The 25,028-nt window shown below is 53.2% G+C and overlaps 1 protein-coding gene across 2 annotated transcripts in view; it reads left to right on the top strand.

The window, feature by feature from the left end:
• Positions 1-2,948: 2,948 nt before the first annotated feature.
• The window catches only part of LOC132399515 (tripartite motif-containing protein 46-like), a 185,320-nt gene continuing 163,240 nt past the window's right edge, over positions 2,949-25,028 (top strand). For both annotated transcript variants that reach the window (XM_059979970.1, XM_059979969.1), the window contains exons 1-2: positions 2,949-3,072; positions 22,974-23,229. In XM_059979970.1, the coding sequence (XP_059835953.1) occupies positions 3,004-3,072; positions 22,974-23,229 (325 nt within the window). In that variant the 5' untranslated portion in view covers positions 2,949-3,003. The remainder of the gene's footprint in view (positions 3,073-22,973; positions 23,230-25,028) is intronic.

Genomic DNA, 25,028 nt, shown 5'->3' with positions numbered 1-25,028 from the left:
CCAAGCTATCTGACTCCTCAATACCCAGAGCCTGGACTGACACCTTACTGCCCTATTGTCCTGTTTATTATTTATTGTAATGCCTGCACTGTTTTTGTGCACTTTATGTAGTCCTGTGTAGGTCTGTAGTCTAGTGTAGCTTTCTCTGTTGTTTTTTTTACTACGTAGTTCAGTCTAGTTTTTGTACTGTGTCATGTAACACCATGGTCCTGAAAAACGTCTCATTTTTACTATGAACTGTACCAGCAGTTATGGTCGAAATGACAATAAAAGTGACTTGACTGGACTTGACTTGAACTAGTCCAAATCCCTCTGCAAGCTTTGAAAACCTTCCCCACTGTCCACTACACCTCCAATCTTTGTATCATCAGCAAATTTGCTGATCTAATTTGCCACATTATCATCCAGACCATTGATATAGATGACAAATAACAATGGACCCAGCACTGATCCCTGTGGCACACCACTAGTCACAGGCCTCCACTCAGAGAAGCAATCCTCCACTACCACTCTCTGGCTTCTCCCTTTGATCCAATGTCTAATCCAATTTACTACCTCACCATGTATACCTAGCGACTGAATCTTCCTAACTAACCTCCCATGTGCGACCTTGTCAAAGGCCTTACTGAAGTCCATGTAGACAACATCCACTGCCTTCCCTTTATCCACTTTACCGGTAACTTTATCAAAAACCTTTAATAGATTGGTTAAACGTGACCTACCACGCACAAAGCCATGCTGACTGTTTCTATTAAGTCCCTGTCCATCCAAATACTTGTAGATCCTATCTCCCAGTATTCCTTCCAATAATTTACCCACTACCAATGTCAAACTTACCGGCCTATAATTTCCCGGCTTACTTTTTGAGCCTTTTTTAAACAACGGAACTACATGAGCTATCCTCCAATCCTCTGGCCCCTGACCCGTGGATATCAACATTTCAAATATTTCTGCCAAGCCCCTGCAGTTTCAACACTAGTCTCCTTCAAGGTCCGAGGGAATACCCTGTCAGGTCCTGGGGATTTATCTACTCTGATTTGCCTCAAGACAGCAAGCACCTCCTCCTCTTTAATCTGTATAAATTCCATGACCTCCCTACTTGTTTGCCTTGTTTCCATAGACTCCATTCCAGTTTCCTTAGTAAATACAGATGCAAAAAACCCATTTAATATCTCTCCCATTTCCTTTGGTTCCATACATAGCCGACCACTCTGATCTTCAAGAGGACCAATTTTATCCCTTACTCTTTGCTCTTAATATACCTGTAGAAGCTCTTAGGATTATCCTTCACCCTGACTGCCAAAGCAACCTCATGTCTTCTTTTAGCCCTCCTGATTTCTTTCTTAAGTTTTTTCTTACTCTTTTTATACCCCTCAAACATCTTGTTTCCTCCCTGTTGCCTATACATGTTATACATCTCTCTCTTCTTCTTTATCAGAGTTCCAATATCCCTAGAGAACCAAGGATCCTTATTCTTATTCATTTTGCCTTTAATCCTGACAGGGACATCCAAACTCTGCACTCTCAAAATTTCTCCTTTGAAGGCCTCCCACTTACCAATCACATCCTTGCCAGAGAACAACCTGTCCCAATCCACGCTTTTTAGATCCTTTCTCATTTCTTCAGATTTGGCCTTTTTTCCAGTTTAGAACTTCAACCCGAGGACCAGATCTATCTTTATCCATGATCAAGTTGAAACTAATGGTGTTATGATCACTGGAACCAAAGTGTTCCCCTACACACACTTCTGTCACCTGCCCTAACTCATTTCCTAATAGGAGATCTAATATTGCATCCTCCCTAGTTGGTACATCCATATATTGATTTAGAAAACTTTCCTGAACACATTTCACAAACTCTAACCCATGTAGACCTTTAACAGTATGGGAGTCCCAATCATTATGTGGAAAATTATAATCCCCTACAATCACAACTTTCTGTCTCCTAAAGTTGTCTGTTATCTCTCTGCAGATTTGCTCCTCCAATTCTCGCTGTGACTATTGGGTGGTCTATAATACAACCCTATTAATGTGGTCATACCCTTCCTGTTTCTCAGCTCCACCCATATGGCCTCAGTAGACAAGCCCTCTATCTGTCCTGCCGAAGCACTGCTGTAACATTTTCCCTGACTAGCAAAGCCACCCCCCACCACCCTCCATCCCTCTGCCTCTAATGACTGATTGGCTTAATTCTTCTTCTGTGAGTCCTTCCGTTGTCTGGGGTAGATTGAGGATGTTGTGTCCTAGCTGTCTACGTGATACACAAGCCAGGGTAGCAATAATATGGAGAGTGAGCAGGCTGCCCCCTCCAAACAGCTGATGGCACGGGAATGGCACAGAATGGCACCAGTGGCATTGCAGAAGTTGCCAGTCCGCCTTGAACCCAATGTGGGACTGCTTTAGGGACTCCAGCTCTGAACTTTACCTCAGAGGCCTATGAGCGGGTATAGCCGCAAGGCAGTGGAGGTGTGAGTTCAAAGTTTTCTTTCTGCTGGATGAGATGCCAACCCACCTTTGCCCCTCTTCCTGTCAACAGAAACGGTTCCGCCTGGTTTAGTAGCTAAGCCACACGAAGGCCAGGAGCTAGACTTGGCTTGTCAGAGGCTATTTGACGCCATTTGGAGCACTTAATAGGTAATAGGAGCTCATCCCCACTACCTCCCCAGCTCTGACAACCTGCAGGAACCTTTTCTTCTGTATCTGGTGACTCTTGCACGCCCAGATCTCCTCTTTGACCCCATTGCACCGCTCGTCCCACCCAGTCTGTCTCTTGCCCCAATGCCCCCCTCCAGCTCGCATCTTGCTGCAGCTCCGGGCGAGCCAGCGCGCAGGCGCGGCGACGGGGCGGTGGGAGGGGGGGGGGGTCCCGCCCCGCCTGCGCCTGCGCCGAACTTGCTGCTGCCCGCGCACGAGCGCTCGTGCCCCAGCCGCAGCCGCAGCCGCAGCCGCCTCGGCGTGAGCGCGCACAGGTAGCCAATGTAGCCGCCGTCTCGGTGGAGAGGGCATGGCTGAGCCGGCCGCCGGCGAGATATACCACTTCAACTCCATCATGGACACCCTATCCCGAATAAGTGTAAGTATCCGCATTTGCAGATTCTCTAACCCAGAAAGTAAAATATTGCACAGTCCTTCCTGATTTATGTGCATTGCAACGTTTTGGCGATTAAAATATGCACTTTACAAGTTTAAATGCGACAGAAGGCCATCTAATGCAGGTAAATACAGTTGTTTTACTGGTAGAGAGAGAGGGAGAGAGATTGCAGCATGTTTTGGCGACTGGTTTGCATTGCAATACAGCGTTCTTGTTGCAATTTTTTTACAAGGAAAATTATGTATTTAAAACAAAATGTCTGGGGATTGAGATAGGGTGAACATGAGTGTGCGGGGGGGGGGGTGAGGAATGGCAATTAACGCGCACACACTTGTAAGTGTTAATTTGGGGGATCTTGCAAAACGATTTCCTCATCATCTCGGCTGGTCGCAGTTTCTATAGAAACTACAGATCCCTCTCTCTCTTTCTCCCTCGCGCTCTCTCTCTCCCTCCTTTTTTTAACAGTGCTTTCCAAGCCCTCCCCTTCCTTATTTTGACACCGGTAAGACTGCAGAGCCCACCGTGCAAGGGGAGTGTGAGTGTGTGCATGAGAGAGGGGGAAGGAGCGAATCGCAGCAATCGGCAGAATTTTACACCACCCACCCCAATTTATTTAAAAAAAAATCTCAGCCCCCCCCCCCACCTTCTGCTTTATGAAACATTTGCAATTCGGAGACAATGACATCAAAGAAGGTTTTGAGAGTGAGTATATGACGGGAAGGAGGGACGTTGCGGAGAATTTAAACCCGGTGCCTCCAAGTAAATTAGCGATAATGGCAAGGTCGCGGGCGCATTTTTAATTTTTGCATTTCGTATCGTGCATGATTAATCCGCCTGCCCAGCCGGGATATTACTCCTCCCCCCACCCCCGGTGGAAGTGCTCGCCCGGAACCGGCTCTGCGGATCACTTGACAGATACATTCCTGCTATTAGTCTTTTGTTATGCGGCCCAGCGCATGTGGGGTGGGGGATCGGGGGAGCTGCGGTGGTTCGGGGTGTATTTAGGTAGGCGATCACCCCCTTCTCGCCCTGCCTGTTGTGTGTAACGGGGATCACTCTGGGACACCTCTACAGGTGAGGGCCATCGCTGATTCTCACTCACTCGGCCCTCCCTGCTCTCCCTATATCCCACCCCACCCTCCAACCATTTTCCTGTTGTATCTTTCATGACCTCATAAGGACCTTTGCAGTTAACGGAATTTCAGTGAAGGGTTTTAACGCGGGGAATCTTGACAGCAGCTCCGTGCACAGCAGGATCCCAGAAACAGCAGCCTGCTAATGAGTAGGTCGCCTTTTCCCCGCACCCTTTGGTTAAGGGGTAGATATTGATCGCGAAAGCACAGGGAAACCCCTCCCTGTCTTTCCAATGGAGGCTTTGGGAGGGAGGGGTCGTTTTCCCTTCTGGTATGGGTTGTGGGGGGGGGATTTTTTATTTTTAAGAGCAGAGGGCTTTCCCCTTGGCACTCCACCTGGGGGACTGTCCTGGCACTTGCTCAAATGTGGTGGTTGTGGGACTTGAACCCATGGCCCTCAGCTGAGAGAATGTGGGGCCCATCTTGGGAAGGGTAGAGGCTGCCTCTCAAGACCTCCAAATCCTGCAGCTCATCCTGTATGAGGCGTAGAGGCTCTTTTGCCCAACAGCCTGTGCTGACCACTGCGCCCATCCCAGTTTTCTGGGTTCCAAGCCCCACGCCCGTGTACATATCCAAATGCTTCTGTACCTGTTTCAACCGCTTCCTCTGGCTGCTCGTTCCGTACACTCACCGCCCTCCGGATGGAAAAAGTTCCCCTCGGGTCCCTTTTAAATCTTCCCCCCCCCATCTAAAACAGTGCCACCTGGTATTGATCTCCCCAACCTGGGGAAGAGACTGAACACAAGAAATTCTGTGGATGTTGGAAATCCAGAGCAACACAAGTACGAAAATGCAGAAGGTCAGGAGGCATCTATGGAGGAGAGACCCTTCCTCAGGTTTTAACTTGAAATGTTGACCGTTTATTCCTCTCTGCCTGACCTGCTGAGTTCCTCCGGCATATTGTGTGTGTTGCTTGGAAAAAGACTACTGTCCACCTTATGGGCAGTTATGCCTCCCATAACTTTAAGCATTTGAGCTATGAGAATTCTGGCTTATTGCCCTATCGTTAACCAGATCCCTCCCAAACCAATTTCTTCGTCACCCACCCTCCCCAGTTGCAAGACTCTCTGTCTCCCGAGTAGGTTGGAGATGCTGTTTCAGTACTCAGATCCCAACAACAAGACTAGCATCACCATCCCAAGGTCTCCATCTCCTCCCCGCCCAGGCCCACTGAAGCCAGCAGTTGCACCCCACCCTGTCAGTCGAGAAACCTCCCACCCCGCAACTCAAGTTCTTTATCTAGTTCTCCAAACTCCCCGTGTCTTCACTAGTCAAGAAATACCCAGATGGGCACTTCAATGACCAAGACACAAAGGTGCTGGGAAACAGCACGTGGGTGGATGGGTCAGCTGCAGCACGATGGGCTGAGTGGCCTACTTCTGCAGCACACGTATTGCCAATCGTAAGAGCAGGTCAAGCAGCGTCTGCGGTGAGAGAAGGCATTAATGTTCCATGAGGAGGAGAGGCAAGAGACCATTTGGCCCCTCATTCTACCCCTCCATTCAGTAAGAGCAGCATCACTTTCCTGAGCTGGTGTCCCTATCTCCCTGTTTCCTCAGATTTTGATAGATATCTGTCTTCTGTTGCTTGGCTTCTTGAGATTCTTTGTTTTTCTGTTTTGGGATTTTTGGGGATTTTTAGAATGTAAGTTATTTTATCTTAATGCAAGCTTGCACTGACTCTGGAAGTGTGTGATGGGACGGTGTGGAGAGAGTTTCACTCTGTTTCTGACCCCGGGAGTGTGTGATGGGACGGTGTAGAGGGAGTTTCACTCTGTTTCTGACCCCGGGAGTGTGTGATGGGACGGTGTGGAGAGAGTTTCACTCTGTGTCTGACCCCGGGAGTGTGTGATGGGACGGTGTGGAGAGAGTTTCACTCTGTTTCTGACCCCGGGAGTGTGTGATGGGACGGTGTGGAGAGAGTTTCACTCTGTGTCTGACCCCGGGAGTGTGTGATGGGACGGTGTAGAGGGAGTTTCACTCTGTGTCTGACCCCGGGAGTGTGTGATGGGACGGTGTGGAGGGAGTGTGTCTGACCCCGGGAGTGTGTGATGGGACGGTGTGGAGGGAGTGTGTCTGACCCCGGGAGTGTGTGATGGGACGGTGTGGAGGGAGTTTCACTCTGTGTCTGACCCCGAGAGTGTGTGATGGGACGGTGTGGAGGGAGTTTCACTCTGTGTCTGACCCCGGGAGTGTGTGATGGGACGGTGTGGAGAGAGTTTCACTCTGTGTCTGACCCCGGGAGTGTGTGATGGGACGGTGTAGAGGGAGTTTCACTCTGTGTCTGACCCCGGGAGTGTGTGATGGGACGGTGTGGAGGGAGTGTGTCTGACCCCGGGAGTGTGTGATGGGACGGTGTGGAGGGAGTGTGTCTGACCCCGGGAGTGTGTGATGGGACGGTGTGGAGGGAGTTTCACTCTGTGTCTGACCCCGAGAGTGTGTGATGGGACGGTGTGGAGGGAGTTTCACTCTGTGTCTGACCCCGAGAGTGTGTGATGGGACGGTGTGGAGGGTGTTTCACTCTATGTCTGACCCCGGGAGTGTGTGATGGGATGGTGTGGAGGGAGTTTCACTCTATGTCTGACCCCTTTTTTTTTAATTACAAAATCCTTTATTACAAATTTCGGTGCTATACAATATATACAAAACAGTGGCAAACAATTACTGCACTACAAATAGACAATAGACATTACACCAGAATGTTGCCATCCCTATCCACGATGGCATTTACACCCCGCGGAGCCCAACGGTCTCGAAACTCCTCCAAGGCCGCTGTGGACTGTGCGTGTTCCTTTTCAATAGTTACCCGGGCACGAACATACCCCCTAAACATTGCCAGGCAGTCTGCCCGGGGAGATCCTCCCGCCACCCGTTTCCAAGATCCACGGATGGCGAATTTCGCCATCCCCAGGAGCAAGTTGATTAGGGCCCCGGGAGTGTGTGATGGGATGGTGTGGAGAGAGTTTCACTCTGTGTCTGACCCTGGGAGTGTGTGATGGGATGGTGTGGAGAGAGTTTCACTCTGTCTGACCCCGGGAGTGTGTAATGGGACGGTGTGGAGGGAGTTTCACTCTGTGTCTGACCCCGGGAGTGTGTGATGGGACGGTGTGGAGAGAGTTTCACTCTGTGTCTGACCCCAGGAGTGTGTGATGGGACAGTGTGGAGGGAGTTTCACTCTGTGTCTGACCCCGGGAGTGTGTGATGGGACGGTGTGGAGGGAGTTTCACTCTGTGTCTGACCCCGGGAGTGTGTGATGGGACGGTGTGGAGGGAGTGTGTCTGACCCCGGGAGTGTGTGATGGGATGGTGTGGAGGGAGTTTCACTCTGTCTGACCCCGGGAGAGTGTGATGGGACGGTGTAGAGGGAGTTTCACTTTGTGTCTGACCCTGGGAGTGTGTGATGGGACGGTGTGGAGGGAGCTTCACTCTGTGTCTGACCCTGGGAGTGTGTGATAGGACGGTGTAGAGGGAGTTTCACTCTGTCTGACCCCGGGAGAGTGTGATGGGACGGTGTGGAGGGAGTTTCACTCTGTGTCTGACCCCAGGAGTGTGTGATGGGACGGTGTGGAGGGAGCATCACTCTGTGTCTGACCCCTGGAGTGTGTGATAGGACGGTGTAGAGGGAGTTTCACTCTGTCTGACCCCGGGAGTGTGTGATGGGACGGTGTAGAGGGAGTTTCACTCTGTGTCTGACCCTGGGAGTGTGTGATGGGACGGTGTGGAGGGTGTGTGTCTGACCTCGGGAGTGTGTGATGGGATGGTGTGGAGGGAGCTTCACTCTGTGTCTGACCCCGGGAGTGTGTGATGGCACAGTGTGGAGGGAGTTTCACTCTGTGTCTGACCCCGGGAGTGTGTGATGGGACAGTGTGGAGGGAGTTTCACTCTGTGTCTGACCCCGGGAGTGTGTGATGGGACAGTGTGGAGGGAGTTTCACTCTGTGTCTGACCCCGGGAGTGTGTGATGGGACGGTGTGGAGGGAGTGTGTCTGACCCCGGGAGTGTGTCTGACCCCGGGAGTGTGTGATGGGACGGTGTGGAGGGAGTGTGTCTGACCCCGGGAGTGTGTCTGACTCCGGGAGTGTGTGATGGGACGGTGTGGAGGGAGTGTGTCTGACCCCGGGAGTGTGTGATGGGACGGTGTGGAGGGAGTGTGTCTGACCCCGGGAGTGTGTGATGGGACGGTGTGGAGGGAGTGTGTCTGACCCCGGGAGTGTGTGATGGGACGGTGTGGAGGGAGTGTGTCTGACCCCGGGAGTGTGTGATGGGACGGTGTGGAGGGAGTGTGTCTGACCCCGGGAGTGTGTGATGGGACGGTGTGGAGGGAGTGTGTCTGACCCCGGGAGTGTGTGATGGGACGGTGTGGAGGGAGTGTGTCTGACCCCGGGAGTGTGTGATGGGACGGTGTGGAGGGAGTGTGTCTGACCCCGGGAGTGTGTGATGGGACGGTGTGGAGGGAGTGTGTCTGACCCCGGGAGTGTGTGATGGGACGGTGTGGAGGGAGATTCACTCTGTGTCTGACTCCGGGAGTGTGTGATGGGACGGTGTGGAGGGAGTGTGTCTGACCCCGGGAGTGTGTGATGGGACGGTGTGGAGGGAGTTTCACTCTGTGTCTGACCCCGAGAGTGTGTGATGGGACGGTGTGGAGGGTGTTTCACTCTATGTCTGACCCCGGGAGTGTGTGATGGGATGGTGTGGAGGGAGTTTCACTCTATGTCTGACCCCTTTTTTTTTTAATTACAAAATCCTTTATTACAAATTTCGGTGCTATACAATATATACAAAACAGTGGCAAACAATTACTGCACTACGAATAGACAATAGACATTACACCAGAATGTTGCCATCCCTATCCACGATGGCATTTACACCCCGCGGAGCCCAACGGTCTCGAAACTCCTCCAAGGCCGCTGTGGACTGTGCGTGTTCCTTTTCAATAGTTACCCGGGCACGAACATACCCCCTAAACATTGCCAGGCAGTCTGCCCGGGGAGATCCTCCCGCCACCCGTTTCCAAGATCCACGGATGGCGAATTTCGCCATCCCCAGGAGCAAGTTGATTAGGGCCCCGGGAGTGTGTGATGGGATGGTGTGGAGAGAGTTTCACTCTGTGTCTGACCCTGGGAGTGTGTGATGGGATGGTGTGGAGAGAGTTTCACTCTGTCTGACCCCGGGAGTGTGTAATGGGACGGTGTGGAGGGAGTTTCACTCTGTGTCTGACCCCGGGAGTGTGTGATGGGACGGTGTGGAGAGAGTTTCACTCTGTGTCTGACCCCAGGAGTGTGTGATGGGACAGTGTGGAGGGAGTTTCACTCTGTGTCTGACCCCGGGAGTGTGTGATGGGACGGTGTGGAGGGAGTTTCACTCTGTGTCTGACCCCGGGAGTGTGTGATGGGACGGTGTGGAGGGAGTGTGTCTGACCCCGGGAGTGTGTGATGGGATGGTGTGGAGGGAGTTTCACTCTGTCTGACCCCGGGAGAGTGTGATGGGACGGTGTAGAGGGAGTTTCACTTTGTGTCTGACCCCGGGAGTGTGTGATGGGATGGTGTGGAGGGAGTTTCACTCTGTGTCTGACCCCGGGAGTGTGTGATGGGACGGTGATCTGGCAGTGAAGCACCACACCCAACATCCTGTGATTTGGTGGGATGCCTGTGTTTGGATCTGAAACCCTGGTCGGAGGTTTACAGTGTTTCGTGGCTGATGCCTCGCTGTGTAACATACCCTCCACTGATGGTGCTCATCGGTGACTGGAGGTGTTCAGCTGGGGAAAACTCTGAGATGATCTTGTTAGGAATGCAGTGGAGGTAGGACCAGGCCCTTCAGCCCATCAACTCAGCCAGCCATCAGGCAACAATTAACTGTAATCCTTTGTTAATCCCATTCAATTTTGCTCATGTCATCATCAACTCCCCGCACGCACACATCATTGGGGTGTGGGAGAAAATGGGGTACCGGGGGAAAAGCTGTGTCGATGTCTGCCCTGTGGGTTGACCAGCTCCCCGTTGGGCTAAATGGTAATTAATTTATTATTGTCGTATGTACCGGGGTGTAGTGAAAAGCCACACATCAGTGCACTGTGGCAGTACAGAGGGAAGGAGAATTCAGTGTCGAGTGTCACAGTCACAAAGTTCAGCACCAGGGCTACAGCGAGGCAGCTTGGCAGATCAGGCGTTCGCCTCTATCGCGAGTCGTCGGTTCGAGTCCAGTAACAGCGGGGTGGAAGCTGTCCTTGAGCCTGGGGCTTTATACTTGCCGGCTTGTGTGTCTTCTGCCTGATGGGAGGGGTTCCTGATTATATCGGCTGCTTTCCTGAGTCACATCTCGAGAGAGTCAGTGGAGGGAGGCTGGTGGGTTGTGGAGGGGGGTGGGGAGGAGGAGGAGTCGATTTAAGGGGCAAATCCTTCAGGGTGATGGGCAAGTGGGGTATAAAATGGAAGTTTAGGCAGATGTAGTGGAGGAGGGGCTGGCCGTACTGCTGTATTTTTGCAGTCTCAGGCAGAGTAGATGCCACACCGAGCCCAAAGCATCCAGATGGGATGTTCCTTGTGGGGCATCGGTAAAAGTTGGTGAGGGTCGTCGGGGACAAGCCAGCACTGTCCCTTTAAGAGATTTTCCCTGTGCTGTCGCTCTGCCAGCTTGTGTGGCAGCAGTTACTGACAGTCAAGGTGCGTCTGAGAACAGATGGCACCCAGCGCCATGCTGCCCTCCACTAGTTCCCTGGCCGGGTGGCATGACTGGTCCTGGCCTGGAGTGTTTTTGAATGAGTTTGTTTGCTGTGTGTGGATCCCATGGTTGCTGCTGTCACCCATCGACCTGCATCCGGACCATATCCCTCCATACCCCTACCAGCCAAACCTCTCTTAAAAGTGTTGCACTGAACCCCGCGTCTGCCAGTTCCGCTGGCAGCTCGTCCCACACTCCCCACTCTCCGAGCAAAGTTCCCTCTCCAATTCCCCTTAAATATTTCACCTTTCACCCTTAACCCATGACCACTAATTGTAGTCTCACCCAAACTTATCAATACCCCTCATAATTTGAACACCTCTATCGAATCTCCTCTCACTCTCCCAAGCTCCAGGGAATAAAGTCCTGACCCATTCAACATCCTTGTAAATTTTCTCCGCACTCTTTCGATCCTGTAGGCAGGTGACTGAAGTGCGCACAATACTCCAAATCAGGCCTCACCGACTGCAACGTAACACCCCAGCTCCTGTACTCAGTAATTTACAGCTCTCTTTATGACTCTATCTACCCGGGATGGCATTAGACGGGCCAAAGGGCTCGATTCTGTACTCTGACTTGCCGTGGTTTTGTGCTGCATCGTTGAGACTAACCTCCTTTTGCATGAATCAGTTTCATGATTCTGTCTGCCGCAGTAGGGGATCCAAAATGAGAGCGTGGGTTTTGGGTGCGAGGGAGGGGGTGTCTGAGCAGGTAGAATTTTATTTTTAATGGCCGATGCCTGGATGCAGAAAGATTGTGAAACTGGTTTAGTGTTGCCCTGCGTCCTCCGGTACGGTGAAAACAGCCCCTGATCAACCATGCAGAGCATTTCACCGCGTCGAGATGGAACAAGGGAAATCAAAAACAGAAAGCACAGTTGCAGAGAGGTGCAGTACAGGCAGACAACGTGCAAGGGCCACAATCCGGTGGATTTTGAGGCCAGGAATCCACGTTACCATTCAGTAGTCTACAACAGCAGTGAGCCTCTTGGTGCATGCTTTCTGGCTTCTGTGTGGGAGGGCAGAGAAGAGAGAACGGCCTGGAAAGATGGCGTAATCAGATACGATCATTGTATTTAAGGGGCAAGAGACGGGTACTTGGTTGGCCGGTGTTATAGTGCCATCTGCATGGGCTTCGCAGGTGGTCCCGGGTTCGAGTCCGGCCGCCTGTTGGGTTGAGAGTGGAGCTAGCAACTCAGCCTCAATTTTTAAAAAAAATGTTTGCGCCCGATGCAGAAAGGAGCAGTAAGGAGGCTTGGAGGAGGAATAGAAGGTGCAGTTATGATGCAGGCCAGTGAGATTCATCGTAGTCATCCAGTCGTGGCTTGCTGGTTATTGTAACGCTCTGACTGGGCAGTGACTCGGCTTCAATTCTGGTAAGGCAGCAGCATGCTGGGACGCAGCAACTTCTACAGGGCCAGCCAAAGATATTACTCTTAAACTAGTTTTTTTTACGACCGCAAGAGCCTGCTGGACGTTAAGAAGTGAGTGTACTGCAGGTTTACCCCATCAGCGAGTTGCCCGCTGGTGGAGCCGGACTTGGCGCGGATCGTGCTGCTGCCTGCTTGGCAGAGTCTGAGTCAGTGCGTGCAGTCTAACAGCGAGTGGTCGCAAGACCCTGTCGGACATTGTTCATGTGGAACGCTGCAAGTCCGATTCACTGATCTATTGGTGGACGGCGGGGGAGCTGCGTGGCGAGGACTGGGCGTCGAGCCGCGGTGTTGCCTGTCGGCAGCCGCCCGGGAGGGGAAGTCTTGCAGGCGCCGGAGTGCTGGAGGCGGTGTAGCGTGGTAGTAGATGCTCCTCTCCAGTGCGTGCTCAGCAGAAGGTGTACTGCGTTCGACTGCTGCAACATAAATGAACTTGGGGACTTGCACCATTTCAATTGTGTGATTATATTTTACTGCTGTCTGATATGTGCTGTATATGACTATCGGTACTGCAGTTTGCACCCTGGCCCCAGAGTAACGCTCTTTTCTTTGGCTGTATTCACCGATAGCTGAATGACAACTAAACTCGAACTTGAATTCCTGCCACTACCTCGTTCATACGTTCTCCTCGTGACATCGTGGGTTTCCCCTCGTTGATCCAGTACATTCCAAAGGTGTACGAGTTAGTAGGTTTATTGCTTACGTGGGTATAATTGGGCGTGGGGGGGTGAGCTTATTGGATCGGAAGGGCCTGTTACTGTCCTGTATCCCTCAACAAAAACCTCGCAAGCAGGCACTCCATGTGGTCCTTGCTGACCAAGATTCCCATCTGAGCCAGTCCCATTAGCCGTATTTGGACCAGCTGCAATAGGGTCTTTTAAGAGACTCTTAGATAGGTACATGGAGCTCAGAAAAATAGAGAGCTATGCAGTAGGGAAATTCTAGGCAGCCTCTGCTGTAGGGTACAAGGTCAGCACAATATTGTGGGCCGAAGGGCCTGTGATGTGCTGTCGACGTTCAGTGTTCTGTGTACAAGGCAGTGGAGGTTTGAGATGAGCTGCCAGTCACGGCTCATGGGCCCTATCTATTCAAAGCGACTGGTTTGAAGGCAACGGTGGCCCGCCTTTTCCCTTTCGCGTGGCAGGAGAATCGGTTCCACCGGGCTTAGTAGCTGAGCCACACGTGAAGGCCAGGAGCTGGACTTAGTTGTCAGAGGCCATTTCAGACGTGCTATTGGGAGGACTTAATAAATACTGGGAGCTTGTCCTCATTACCGCGCTGACTATAACAACCTGAAGGAACCATCCCCCTCTATCCTTATGCCAAGTGCCTCCTGCCTTTGACTGCAGTGCTGAATTACTGCCCACTCTGCTGAGGGAAACAGTGTCTCTGTAGCAGCCCTCCTTTCATTGTCAGAATCACACAACAGGGAAACGTTTGTGCCGTTCCCGGGATACGAGGCCACCCGCAGAGTACCGGGCACACTTTCAGATTTAATTATCCGTGTATGTTGTTTGCATTAGCATCGACACACCCACTGATGTGCTGGGGGCTGTCCGCGAGTGTCGGGGCACATTCCGGTGCCAACATAGCAGGAGCACAGAACACGGCAGAGAAACACATCAGACCACAGGCAACAACAGCGAGACGAGCTCCGTTCCTCCTTCCAACCCAAGACAGGTTTTCCACTCTACTTCCATACACGTGGCAATAACAAACCAACTTACCCCCTCACCCCACTGTACCTCTCTACACACTCAGTCCTGCGGCCGGCCCTCGACCTCCTCGGACCTGCTGAGTTTCTCCAGTAGTTTATTTTGTGTCAGGTTGATCAGCTGCTGTGCGTTGCTCCCCGATTGCTGTGGGTGAGGAGCGGAATCTGGGGGGGTTGATAGGACTGGTTGGGGGGGGGGGTTGGTTCATCATCTGGATGGGCTGATGATATCGTAGCAAAATCAACGTGAAGCTTATTGTGTGCACAAATGCACGAGCACACAAGGGAAACTTACAGTGGCGCCATAGGCACACAGCGTCAAATAAGCAGCTTTCGCAAGAAGTACATAAATTAAAGAAATTGTACAATTTTCCACAATCACTTTATTGCCAGTGTGTGAAACATACCAGAAGTGATCGTGGTTCAGAGCCAGGCACAAAACACAGGGCCATACCAGAACAGACAACACAGCAACCAACAGCTTTCAAGATGACAGTGCAAACAGCCACGGGCCATCAACAATTAGCAGAATTGCACAAAGGTCAGTAATGAAATTAAATAAATGTGAACAGAACACGGAGAGCAGGAAGGACATTGTGCAGGGGCAGTTAGGGTGAGTTTTGTTGAGAAGCTGCAGGAAAGAAGCTTTGGAGATGATGTAGTCCTGCTTTTGATGGACTTGCAGTGTCTTCCTGATGGCAGTTTGGTGAATAGGTGACAGCTAGGGCTGGTGGAGTCAGCAGTAATTGTTTTCAGCTTTTTTCTCCACTCTGGCTATTAATGTCGGGAGCTGACGGCCGATGATCTCTGCTCGGTGGACCGCTCACTGCAACCTGAACTCGGAGAGGGAGGGGACGGCTGGAAACCAAATGGTGATAGAGGCGGTCACAACATTCTCAGTGATGGCTGAGCCAATCCGTCAGGATACCCCCGGAGATGTCATAATCAAACTTAAATGTGAACAAATGCATGGATTTTTACAAGAGGACCACGATCAGAACAAAGAAATGCACTGTAGTATGAAGTGGTGATAGTGCTGGTAAACAGGTTAACTATTGTCACTTGGACCAAGATACAGTGAAGGTCTAGTCTTGCACACTGTCACACCGATCACCGAGCGTCAAGCTGGAACAAGGTAAAACAGTAACAAAGCAGAATGAAGGGTAACAGCTACAGAGAGGGTGCCCGCAGGCAGTAAGGTGCACGGTCACTACAAGATGGAGGTCAAGAGTCGATCTTTTTGAAAACGAGAACTAACCAACAGTCTTGAAATTGTCGTGATGAAGGGACTCGGCCTGATATGTTGCTGTTTATTCCTTTCCGTAGATGCTGGAGTTCCTGCAGCATTTTGTGTGTGCGTTGCTTCGATAGGCAGAGGCTGTCCTTGAGCCTGGTGGGATGTGCTTTCGGGCTTTCGAGTCTTCTCGGGGAGGGCGGAGGAGAGGCTGGCTTTGGTGGGTGGGCTCCTGGATTATGTCGACTGCAGTGCAGAGGGAGTGAGGAGTGTAGGCAGAGTCCAGGGAGGGGAGGCTGGTTTCTGTGATGTGTCCACAACTCTCTGCGGTTTCCTGTGGTCATAGGCTCCTGGTAAGCAGAATGCCTTGACTTCCTGTAAAAGTCGGGGTCATCTGATTTGAATGCCGCAGTCCTGGACTTGAGCAGTGGATCTCCCGGTTCATCCGGTGTGCGAACACAGACTGTACTCTTTTGGTACACAGTCCTCAACGCGCCTGTTGATAATCTGGGGATGCGTCTCCACCACCCCCTCAGACAGCTGGGGGTTGATGTGTGTGGAGGAGCCCATCCGGCGGCTCCGGTTTACTCCCCGTTCCGGAGACGCACTGATCAGTGTGTAAATTGGTCACGTGGCTGGAATTGGGCGTGTTGCACTGGAAGGGCCGTTTACCATGCTGTGTCTGTAATCAATAATAAAATCTCCTGGGGTGGGGGTTATGTCGCCAAGGGCAGAATCCCGGGGTGGGGGTGGGTGTTATGTTGCCGAGGGCAGAATCCCCGGGGTGGGGGTGGGGGTTATGTTGCCAAGGGCAGAATCCCTGGGGTGGGGGTGGGGGTTATGTTGCCAAGGGCAGAATCCCCGGGGTGGGGGTGGGGGTTATGTTGCTGAGGGCAGAATCCCCGGGGTGGGGGTGGGGGTTATGTTTCCGAGGGCAGAATCCCCGGGGTGGGGGTGGGGGTGGGGGTTATGTTGCCGAGGGCAGAATCCCCGGGGTGGGGGTGGGGGTTATGTTGCCAAGGGCAGAATCCCCGGGGTGGGGGTGGGGGTGGGGGTTATGTTGCCGAGGGCAGAATCCCCGGGGTGGGGGTGGGGGTGGGGGTTATGTTGCCGAGGGCAGAATCCCCGGGGTGGGGGTGGGGGTTATGTTGCCGAGGGCAGAATCCCCGGGGTGGGGGTGGGGGTTATGTTGCCGAGGGCAGAATCCCCGGGGTGGGGGTGGGGGTTATGTTGCCGAGGGTAGAATCCCCGGGGTGGGGGTTATGTTGCCGAGGGCAGAATCCCCGGGGTGGGGGTGGGGGTGGGGGTTATGTCGCCGAGGGCAGAATCCCCGGGGTGGGGGTGGGGGTTATGTTGCCGAGGGCAGAATCCCCGGGGTGGGGGTGGGTGTTATGTTGCCGAGGGCAGAATCCCCGGGGTGGGGGTGGGGGTTATGTCGCCAAGGGCAGAATCCCCGGGGTGGGGGTGGGGGTTATGTTGCCGAGGGCAGAATCCCCGGGGTGGGGGTGGGGGTGGGGGTTATGTTGCCGAGGGCAGAATCCCCGGGGTGGGGGTGGGGGTGGGGTTTATGTTGCCGAGGGCAGAATCCCCGGGGTGGGGGTGGGGGTTATGTCGCCAAGGGCAGAATCCCCGGGGTGGGGGTGGGGGTTATGTCGCCAAGGGCAGAATCCCCGGGGTGGGGGTGGGTGTTATGTCGCCAAGGGCAGAATCCCCGGGGTGGGGGTGGGGGTTATGTTGCCAAGGGCAGAATCCCCGGGGTGGGGGTGGGGGTTATGTCGCCAAGGGCAGAATCCCCGGGGTGGGGGTGGGGGTGGGGGTTATGTTGCCGAGGGCAGAATCCCCGGGGTGGGGGTGGGGGTTATGTTGCCGAGGGCAGAATCCCCGGGGTGGGGGTGGGGGTGGGGGTTATGTTGCCGAGGGCAGAATCCCCGGGGTGGGGGTTATGTTGCCGAGGGCAGAATCCCCGGGGTGGGGGTTACGTTGCCAAGGGCAGAATCCCCGGGGTGGGGGTGGGGGTTATGTTGCCGAGGGCAGAATCCCCGGGGTGGGGGTGGGGGTTATGTTGCCGAGGGCAGAATCCCCGGGGTGGGGGTGGGGGTGGGGGTTATGTTGCCGAGGGCAGAATCCCCGGGGTGGGGGTTATGTTGCCAAGGGCAGAATCCCCGGGGTGGGGGTGGGGGTGGGGGTTATGTTGCCGAGGGCAGAATCCCCGGGGTGGGGGTGGGGGTTATGTCGCCGAGGGCAGAATCCCCGGGGTGGGGGTGGGGGTTATGTTGCCGAGGGCAGAATCCCCGGGGTGGGGGTTATGTTGCCGAGGGCAGAATCCCCGGGGTGGGGGTGGGGGTTATGTTGCCGAGGGCAGAATCCCCGGGGTGGGGGTGGGGGTTATGTCGCCGAGGGCAGAATCCCCGGGGTGGGGGTGGGGGTTATGTCGCCGAGGGCAGAATCCCCGGGGTGGGGGTGGGGGTTATGTCGCCGAGGGCAGAATCCCCGGGTTGGGGGTGGGGGTTATGTCGCCAAGGGCAGAATCCCCGGGGTGGGGGTGGGGGTTATGTCGCCAAGGGCAGAATCCCCGGGGTGGGGGTGGGGGTGGGGGTTATGTTGCCGAGGGCAGAATCCCCGGGGTGGGGGTGGGGGTGGGGGTTATGTTGCCGAGGGCAGAATCCCCGGGGTGGGGGTGGGGGTTATGTTGCCGAGGGCAGAATCCCCGGGGTGGGGGTGGGGGTGGGGGTTATGTTGCCAAGGGCAGAATCCCCGGGGTGGGGGTTATGTTGCCAAGGGCAGAATCCCCGGGGTGGGGGTGGGGGTGGGGGTTATGTTGCCGAGGGCAGAATCCCCGGGGTGGGGGTGGGGGTTATGTCGCCGAGGGCAGAATCCCCGGGGTGGGGGTGGGGGTTATGTTGCCGAGGGCAGAATCCCCGGGGTGGGGGTTATGTTGCCGAGGGCAGAATCCCCGGGGTGGGGGTGGGGGTGGGGGTTATGTTGCCAAGGGCAGAATCCCCGGGGTGGGGGTGTTGTTATGTTGCCGAGGGCAGAATCCCCGGGGTGGGGGTGGGGGTTATGTTGCCAAGGGCAGAATCCCCGGGGTGGGGGTGGGGGTTATGTTGCCAAGGGCAGAATCCCCGGGGTGGGGGTGGGGGTTATGTTGCCGAGGGCAGAATCCCCGGGGTGGGGGTTATGTTGCCGAGGGCAGAATCCCCGGGGTGGGGGTTATGTTGCCGAGGGCAGAATCCCCGGGGTGGGGGTGGGGGTTATGTTGCCGAGGGCAGAATCCCCGGGGTGGGGGTGGGGGTTATGTTGCCGAGGGCAGAATCCCCGGGGTGGGGGTGTTATGTTGCCGAGGGCAGAATCCCAGGGGTGGGGGTGTTATGTTGCCGAGGGCTGTAGGCAGTGAGTTCCTGGGAGGAGGGGAATTGCAGTGAACGAGAGGTAGAGCGAGGCAGGTACTGTTTTCCTGATGGGCTTGAGGGTCTGGATCTATAAAATGTCGTGATAGTGGGTGGCAGTCTATAGGGATGGTGGCTAGGAGATTTCAGGAGTGATTGCAGGAGGAAGGTGTGGTTGGAACCTGGGACACCGTCTGTGGCCAAGGCGGGTTCAGGACGGGCTTTCAAGAGGGCGAGTGGTAAACGTACAGTGGGGTAAGTGCTCTAGGGGTTGGAGCTACTGGTAGAGGGCTAGTACAGACTGACTGGACTAAATGGCCTCTGTGCTCCCTGACCCAAACTATTCTAATTAGTTAACCTTCCTTCACGAAAACCTTGTTGGAGGAAGTTAATTAATTGGAATAATTATTTGGGATTTCCGAATTGCACGTGTACACACAGATTACAAGGCGCAGCAAGAGGCCATTCATCCTCTAGCCTCTGCTAGCTATTTGAATAGGTCCTTCAGTCAATACCACCCTCCTCACCACACCACAAAACTCCTACAGTCCAGAAGCCGAAAGTCCAGCTCAACTGGCCCACGCTGACCCGGATACCCATTAAGCCAGTCCCATTTGTTTGTGTTTGGCCCATATCCCTCTAAACCTTTCTGATCCGTGTACCTGTCCGTATCCCTCTGATCCTTTCCTATCCGTGTACCTGTCCGTATCCCTCTAAACCTTTCCTATCCGTGTTCCTGTCCGTATCCCTCTAAACCTTTCCTATCTGTGTACCTGTCCATATCCCTCTGAACCTTTCCTATCCGTGTACCAGTCCGTATCCCTCGGAACCTTTCCTACCCGTGCACCTGTCCGTATCCCTCTGAACCTTTCCTACCCGTGCACCTGTCCGTATCCCTCTGAACCTTTCCTATCCGTGTACCTGTCCGTATCCCTCTAAACCTTTCCGATCCGTGTACCTGTCCGTATCCCTCTGAACCTTTCCTACCCGTGTACCCGTCCGTATCCCTCTCAACCTTTCCTAACCGTGTACCTGTCCGTATCCCTCTGAACCTTTCCTACCCGTGCACCTGTCCGTATCCCTCTGAACCTTTCCTACCCGTGTACCCGTCGGTATCCCTCTGAACCTTTCCTACCCGTGTACCCGTCCGTATCCCTCTCAATCTTTCCTACCCGTGTACCCGTCGGTATCCCTCTCAACCTTTCCTATCCGTGTACCTGACCGTATCCCTCTAAACCTTTCCTACCCGTGTACCTGTCCATATCCCTCTAAACCTTTCCTATCCGTGTACCTGTCCATATCCCTCTAAACCTTTCCTATCCGTGTTCCTGTCCGTATCCCTCTAAACCTTTCCTACCCGTGTACCTGTCCGTATCCCTCTAAACCTTTCCTATCCGTGTACCTGTCCATATCCCTCTAAACCTTTCCTACCCGTGTACCCGTCCGTATCCCTCTAAATCTTTCCTACCCGTGTACCTGTCCATATCCCTCTAAACCTTTCCTACCCGTGTACCTGTCCGTATCCCTCTGAACCTTTCCTATCCGTGTACCTGTCCGTATCCCTCTAAACCTTTCCTATCCGTGCACCCGTCCGCATCCCTCTAAACCTTTCCCATCCGTGTACCTGTCCATATCCCTCTAAACCTTTCCCATCCGTGTACCTGTCCGTATCCCTCTAAACCTTTCCTATCCGTGCACCCGTCCGTATCCCTCTAAACCTTTCCCATCCGTGTACCTGTCCGTATCCCTCTAAACCTTTCCCATCCGTGTACCTGTCCATATCCCTCTAAACCTTTCCTACCCGTGTACCTGTCCGTATCCCTCTGAACCTTTCCTATCCGTGTACCTGTCCGTATCCCTCTAAACCTTTCCTATCCGTGTACCTGTCCGTATCCCTCTAAACCTTTCCCATCCGTGTACCTGTCCATATCCCTCTAAACCTTTCCTACCCGTGTACCCGTCCGTATCCCTCTAAACCTTTCCCATCCGTGAACCTGTCCGTATCCCTCTAAACCTTTCCTATCCGTGTACCTGTCCGTATCCCTCTAAACCTTTCCTATCCGTGAACCTGTCCGTATCCCTCTGAACCTTTCCTATCCGTGTACCTGTCCCTATCCCTCTGAACCTTTCCTATCCGTGCACCTGTCCGTATCCCTCTAAACCTTTCCTATCCGTGTACCTGTCTGTATCCCTCTAAACCTTTCCTATCCGTGTACCTGTCCTAGTATATTTAAATGTTGTTAATGTACCTGCCTCAACCACTTGCTCTGGCAGCTCGTTCCATAGATTGATCACTCTGGGTGGATTGTTGCCCCTCAGATTCTGATTAGATCACTTCCCTCTCACCCAAACCTTGTTTCATATTGCAACCAGTCTATATCTTTATCTGTCCCACGTTTCCTCCCTCCATCGGTCCGGGGTGGAACCCTCCAGATTGCAGTCACATGCGAGGGAGGAATGTTCTGTCCCGAGTTCCCCCTCACTTGCACCCTGTCCATGGAATCAGCTTGTCTCTGTTTATATCTGGATCTTAATTTTGATTTACTGGAATGATTCCAGGAATGAGGATGCAGTGGCTGGTGGGGGAGGGGATGCTTGCTTCTCGGAGCTGTGAAGATCATGAGGGGATTTACAGGAAGGCTGTACAGTGAGCCATGGCTACATCGCGTGTCCACCAGGAGAATTCCAAGTGGGACTGTGTCCCCACCGCCAGGCGTGCCTGCAATCCAGGACTGCCATTGCAAACTTCTGGCATTAATGAGACATTCTTTAGGATAAATACTCATCCATCAGCCAGTATCAAAGAGTCATGACCAGAGTATGTGTATGTTACCGTGCCCTCCCCTTGGGTCCCGTGTCCCGCCCTCACACTCCTGTCGTCCAGGCATTCACAGGAGAATAAAGAATTACAATAGAATAAAACTACAGAATGGCTGACGCAACAGCCAGTGTGCAAAAGCAGGCACATTGTGCAAATAAAGACGTGAATAAACAACACTGAGGATCTTTTGGGTCGTCAGGGCGTTGATCGCAAGGTGGCTACTGCGTTTAGACAGGTGAAGTCCCTTCCTTAAAGGGAAATTTCAGGCTGCAGCGATGACGGGTCAGATGTTGGATCTCAATAGTTTTGTAAGTCAATCTCTGTGTACATTTCCTGCATCTGGGGTTGACGGGGATGGTCTCAGCGTCAGTAACTTGTTTCCATTGACCACCGCATCTCCAGCCACCCACAAGTATCTGATCTATTCCCCCACCCCCACCCCCTGCTGCTTCAGGAAAGCAGCCTGCGTCACCCCGGACATTCTGTCTTCTCCCCCTTCCATCGGGCAGAAGGTACGACAGTCTGAAATCACATACCACCAGGCTCAGAGACAGCTGCCGTCATCACACGCTTGGGTGAATGTCTGCTAGGCTAAGCAATGAATTCTCGATCTCCCAGCCTGGCTGCTTGTGGCCCTCGCACTTTGCCTGCACTGCTCTGCACTCTCTCTGTAACTGTGGCACTCTGTTTCCCTACCTCAGTGCACTTGTCAAACGATCTGTCCGGATGGCGTGCAAGACAGAAGTTTCTCCATTGTACGTCTGAGAATAATAAACCAATCTTTGGAGTTACTGTTTGTTGCTATCTTGCGGCAGTACTTTAATGCATGTTATACAACTTGTAAATTTATAATCTATCCAATGTACTGTTCCCGTTACACAAAGATCAGACTAAAGCTTGTTTCTGGCGTGGATGTGGTTGGTCAGACACGTCCAATTGCATGTGTTATACACCGAGCGTTACCGTTAGCAGGGCAGTTGTGAGATGGAGGTATCTGAAGCGATTTCTGGGGTCACGGAGATGGGAAAAGTGTAGGGGTCTGAGACAGGGAGGCAGGTTGGAGGGGGTCACAAAGGCGAGGGGGTAGCAGAGGCCAGGATGGAGTGCGGGGGATCGCAGGGGTGGGGGAGTCACTGAAGCAGGGAGGGGCAGGAAGGACTTCACGGAGATGGAGTGAGAGTGGTGGAGACGCTAGAGAGGGTCGTGGAGATGGGGAGGGCTGCAAGGACAGGAGTTTTGGGGGGGGGACACAGGTTACAGAGATGGGGAGAAGTGAACAGAAAAGGTGTGATTCCATGGTGGAGTGGTCACAGTCAGGGTAGGTCTGATCATTGAGGTGAGGTAAAGGGGATCATGGAGATGGGGACGGCGCAGTGGGCTGGAGGGGGAATTGGGGACACGGGGCCAAATGGAGGATGCTCTCCCTCTGACTCTCCTTCCTGTCTTCAGGCGACCATGAAGAACATGGAGCGGGAGCTTCTGTGCCCGGTGTGCAAGGAGATGTTTAAGCAGCCCGTCATCCTGCCCTGCGCGCACAACGTCTGCCTGATGTGTGCCACCGAGCTGCTGGTGCAGCAGGGCATCCTGTGCGCAGAGCCCACCTCCGAGCCCTCCTCGCCTGCCTCCACCCCCGTGATGCGCAGCCCCCGCCTCGGCCGCCGAGCTGGGGCCAAGACCGACAGGTTGGACAGACTCGTCCGGGCAGGTGAGACCACCCCACAGTCCCTGAGCGGATTACTGAGTGACAATGTAAGACATGTGGACGTTGTTCAGGTTTGGCTGTCCCTACTGTGGTAAAGATGCCGCTGAACCGGTGTGGAAATTGCAGTAAGGCAACGTCCAGGCAAGGGCAGCCTGGGGCAGTAATAGTCAACCCAGATCTTTGAAGTGACACCTTGAGATAGGCAAGGATGGCTGCAGTGGTGTGTAATCCAGCTAAATGAACAGGGCCTCTAAACTGAGGCCTTGTTGGAAAGGCCTTTGAGACCATGGCTTCCCTTACACAGCCGGTGGAGATGGAGACAGACAATTTGGGAACGATGGAAGGATGCAAAGCACACCCAGCAACTGAGGGACAATTGCTTTGCTAACTTCAAAGTGTCATGGGGTGTCAGCGTGTAACTTCTATCGATTCGTAACACCCGAGTTGTGAATTGTGACTGATCTTGCAAGGAAGGAGTTGAAACATACACAGTTTACCAAATGACCTACGTAATGAAACTGCTAGACAATTTAGTATCAAAATGGCATTTCTCTGTTCAAACTTCAGAACAGTGTGGTGACGGGGGCCATGCTGTGCACAAGTAAAATGAAGAATGTTTGAAGAGTACATGTCCGTGTGTTCTGAATCCAGTTAGTGGCAATGACATTGGAAAGACCACAGGGGAGGTTTCGAAGGACTTTGGTAACAGTGGAAGGTTGTTTTTATGGTCTAATTAATATGACAGAACGTGGAACAGTGTAGTGAGTAGTGCCCTCACTCGAGTCGAGTCCATTGGTGGCTGTAGAGGCCGATCTGGTGCAGACTGGACGTGAGTAAGTGGCGGCTGTAGTCAGCGGTTGGGACTTTTCGTTGTTCGGTCTCTCCTTTCAGAGCTGCCGCTTGTTCTCTGCAGCACAGCGGAGGTCGCTTGCCCGTCGCGCGACTCACACGAACAGATTTCCTCCTTTGAGTGCAACGTCTTCCCTGTTTTTAGATGCAATGGTGGATTTCTTCAGGCATAGTACAAGCACTTCTGCCCACGATGTCATGCCTACTGTTTACGATCAATCTAGCCCTTCCTTCCTACGTAACCCTCCATTTTTCTTAGATCCATGTGTCTTTGTCAGAATCTTTTAAACGTCCCTGTCAGCTTTACCAATGCTCGTGGCAGTGCATTCCAGGCTCACACCACTCTCTGTGTAAATAATCTACTGTACCTCTGACATCTCCCTTAAACTTCTTTCCACTCACTCTAAACGCTTGTCCTCTGAAACAGTTGGCCACTGCCACCCTGGGGTAAGGGTGCTGTTCGTGCCACTCGTCACTTATACACCTCATCTCCTTTCATCTTTCGTCACTCCAGAGAGAAACGCCCTGGCTCACTTAGCCTTTCCTGACAAGCCACGCTGTCTAATCCACGCAGCATCCTGGTAAATCTCCTCTGTACCCTCTCTAATCCAGGCAGCATCCTGGTAAATCTCCTCTGCACCCTCTCTAATCCAGGCAGCATCCTGGTAAATCTCCTCTGTACCCTCTCTAATCCAGGCAGCATCCTGGTAAATCTCCTCTGTATCCTCTCTAATACACGCAGCATCCTGGTAAATCTCCTCTGTAACCTCTCCAATCCAGGCAGCATCCTGGTAAATCTCCTCTGTACCCTCTCTAATCCAGGCAGCATCCTGGTAAATCTCCTCTGCACCCTCTCTAATCCAGGCAGCATCCTGGTAAATCTCTTCTGTACCCTCTCTAATCCAGGCAGCATCCTGGTAAATCTCCTCTGCACCCTCTCTAATCCAGGCAGC

Source organism: Hypanus sabinus, chromosome 9, assembly GCF_030144855.1.
Source record: "Hypanus sabinus isolate sHypSab1 chromosome 9, sHypSab1.hap1, whole genome shotgun sequence".
Taxonomy (NCBI): domain Eukaryota; kingdom Metazoa; phylum Chordata; class Chondrichthyes; order Myliobatiformes; family Dasyatidae; genus Hypanus; species Hypanus sabinus.
Note: the sequence above shows the minus strand (reverse complement) of the source record. Positions and strands in the feature narration are given on the sequence as shown.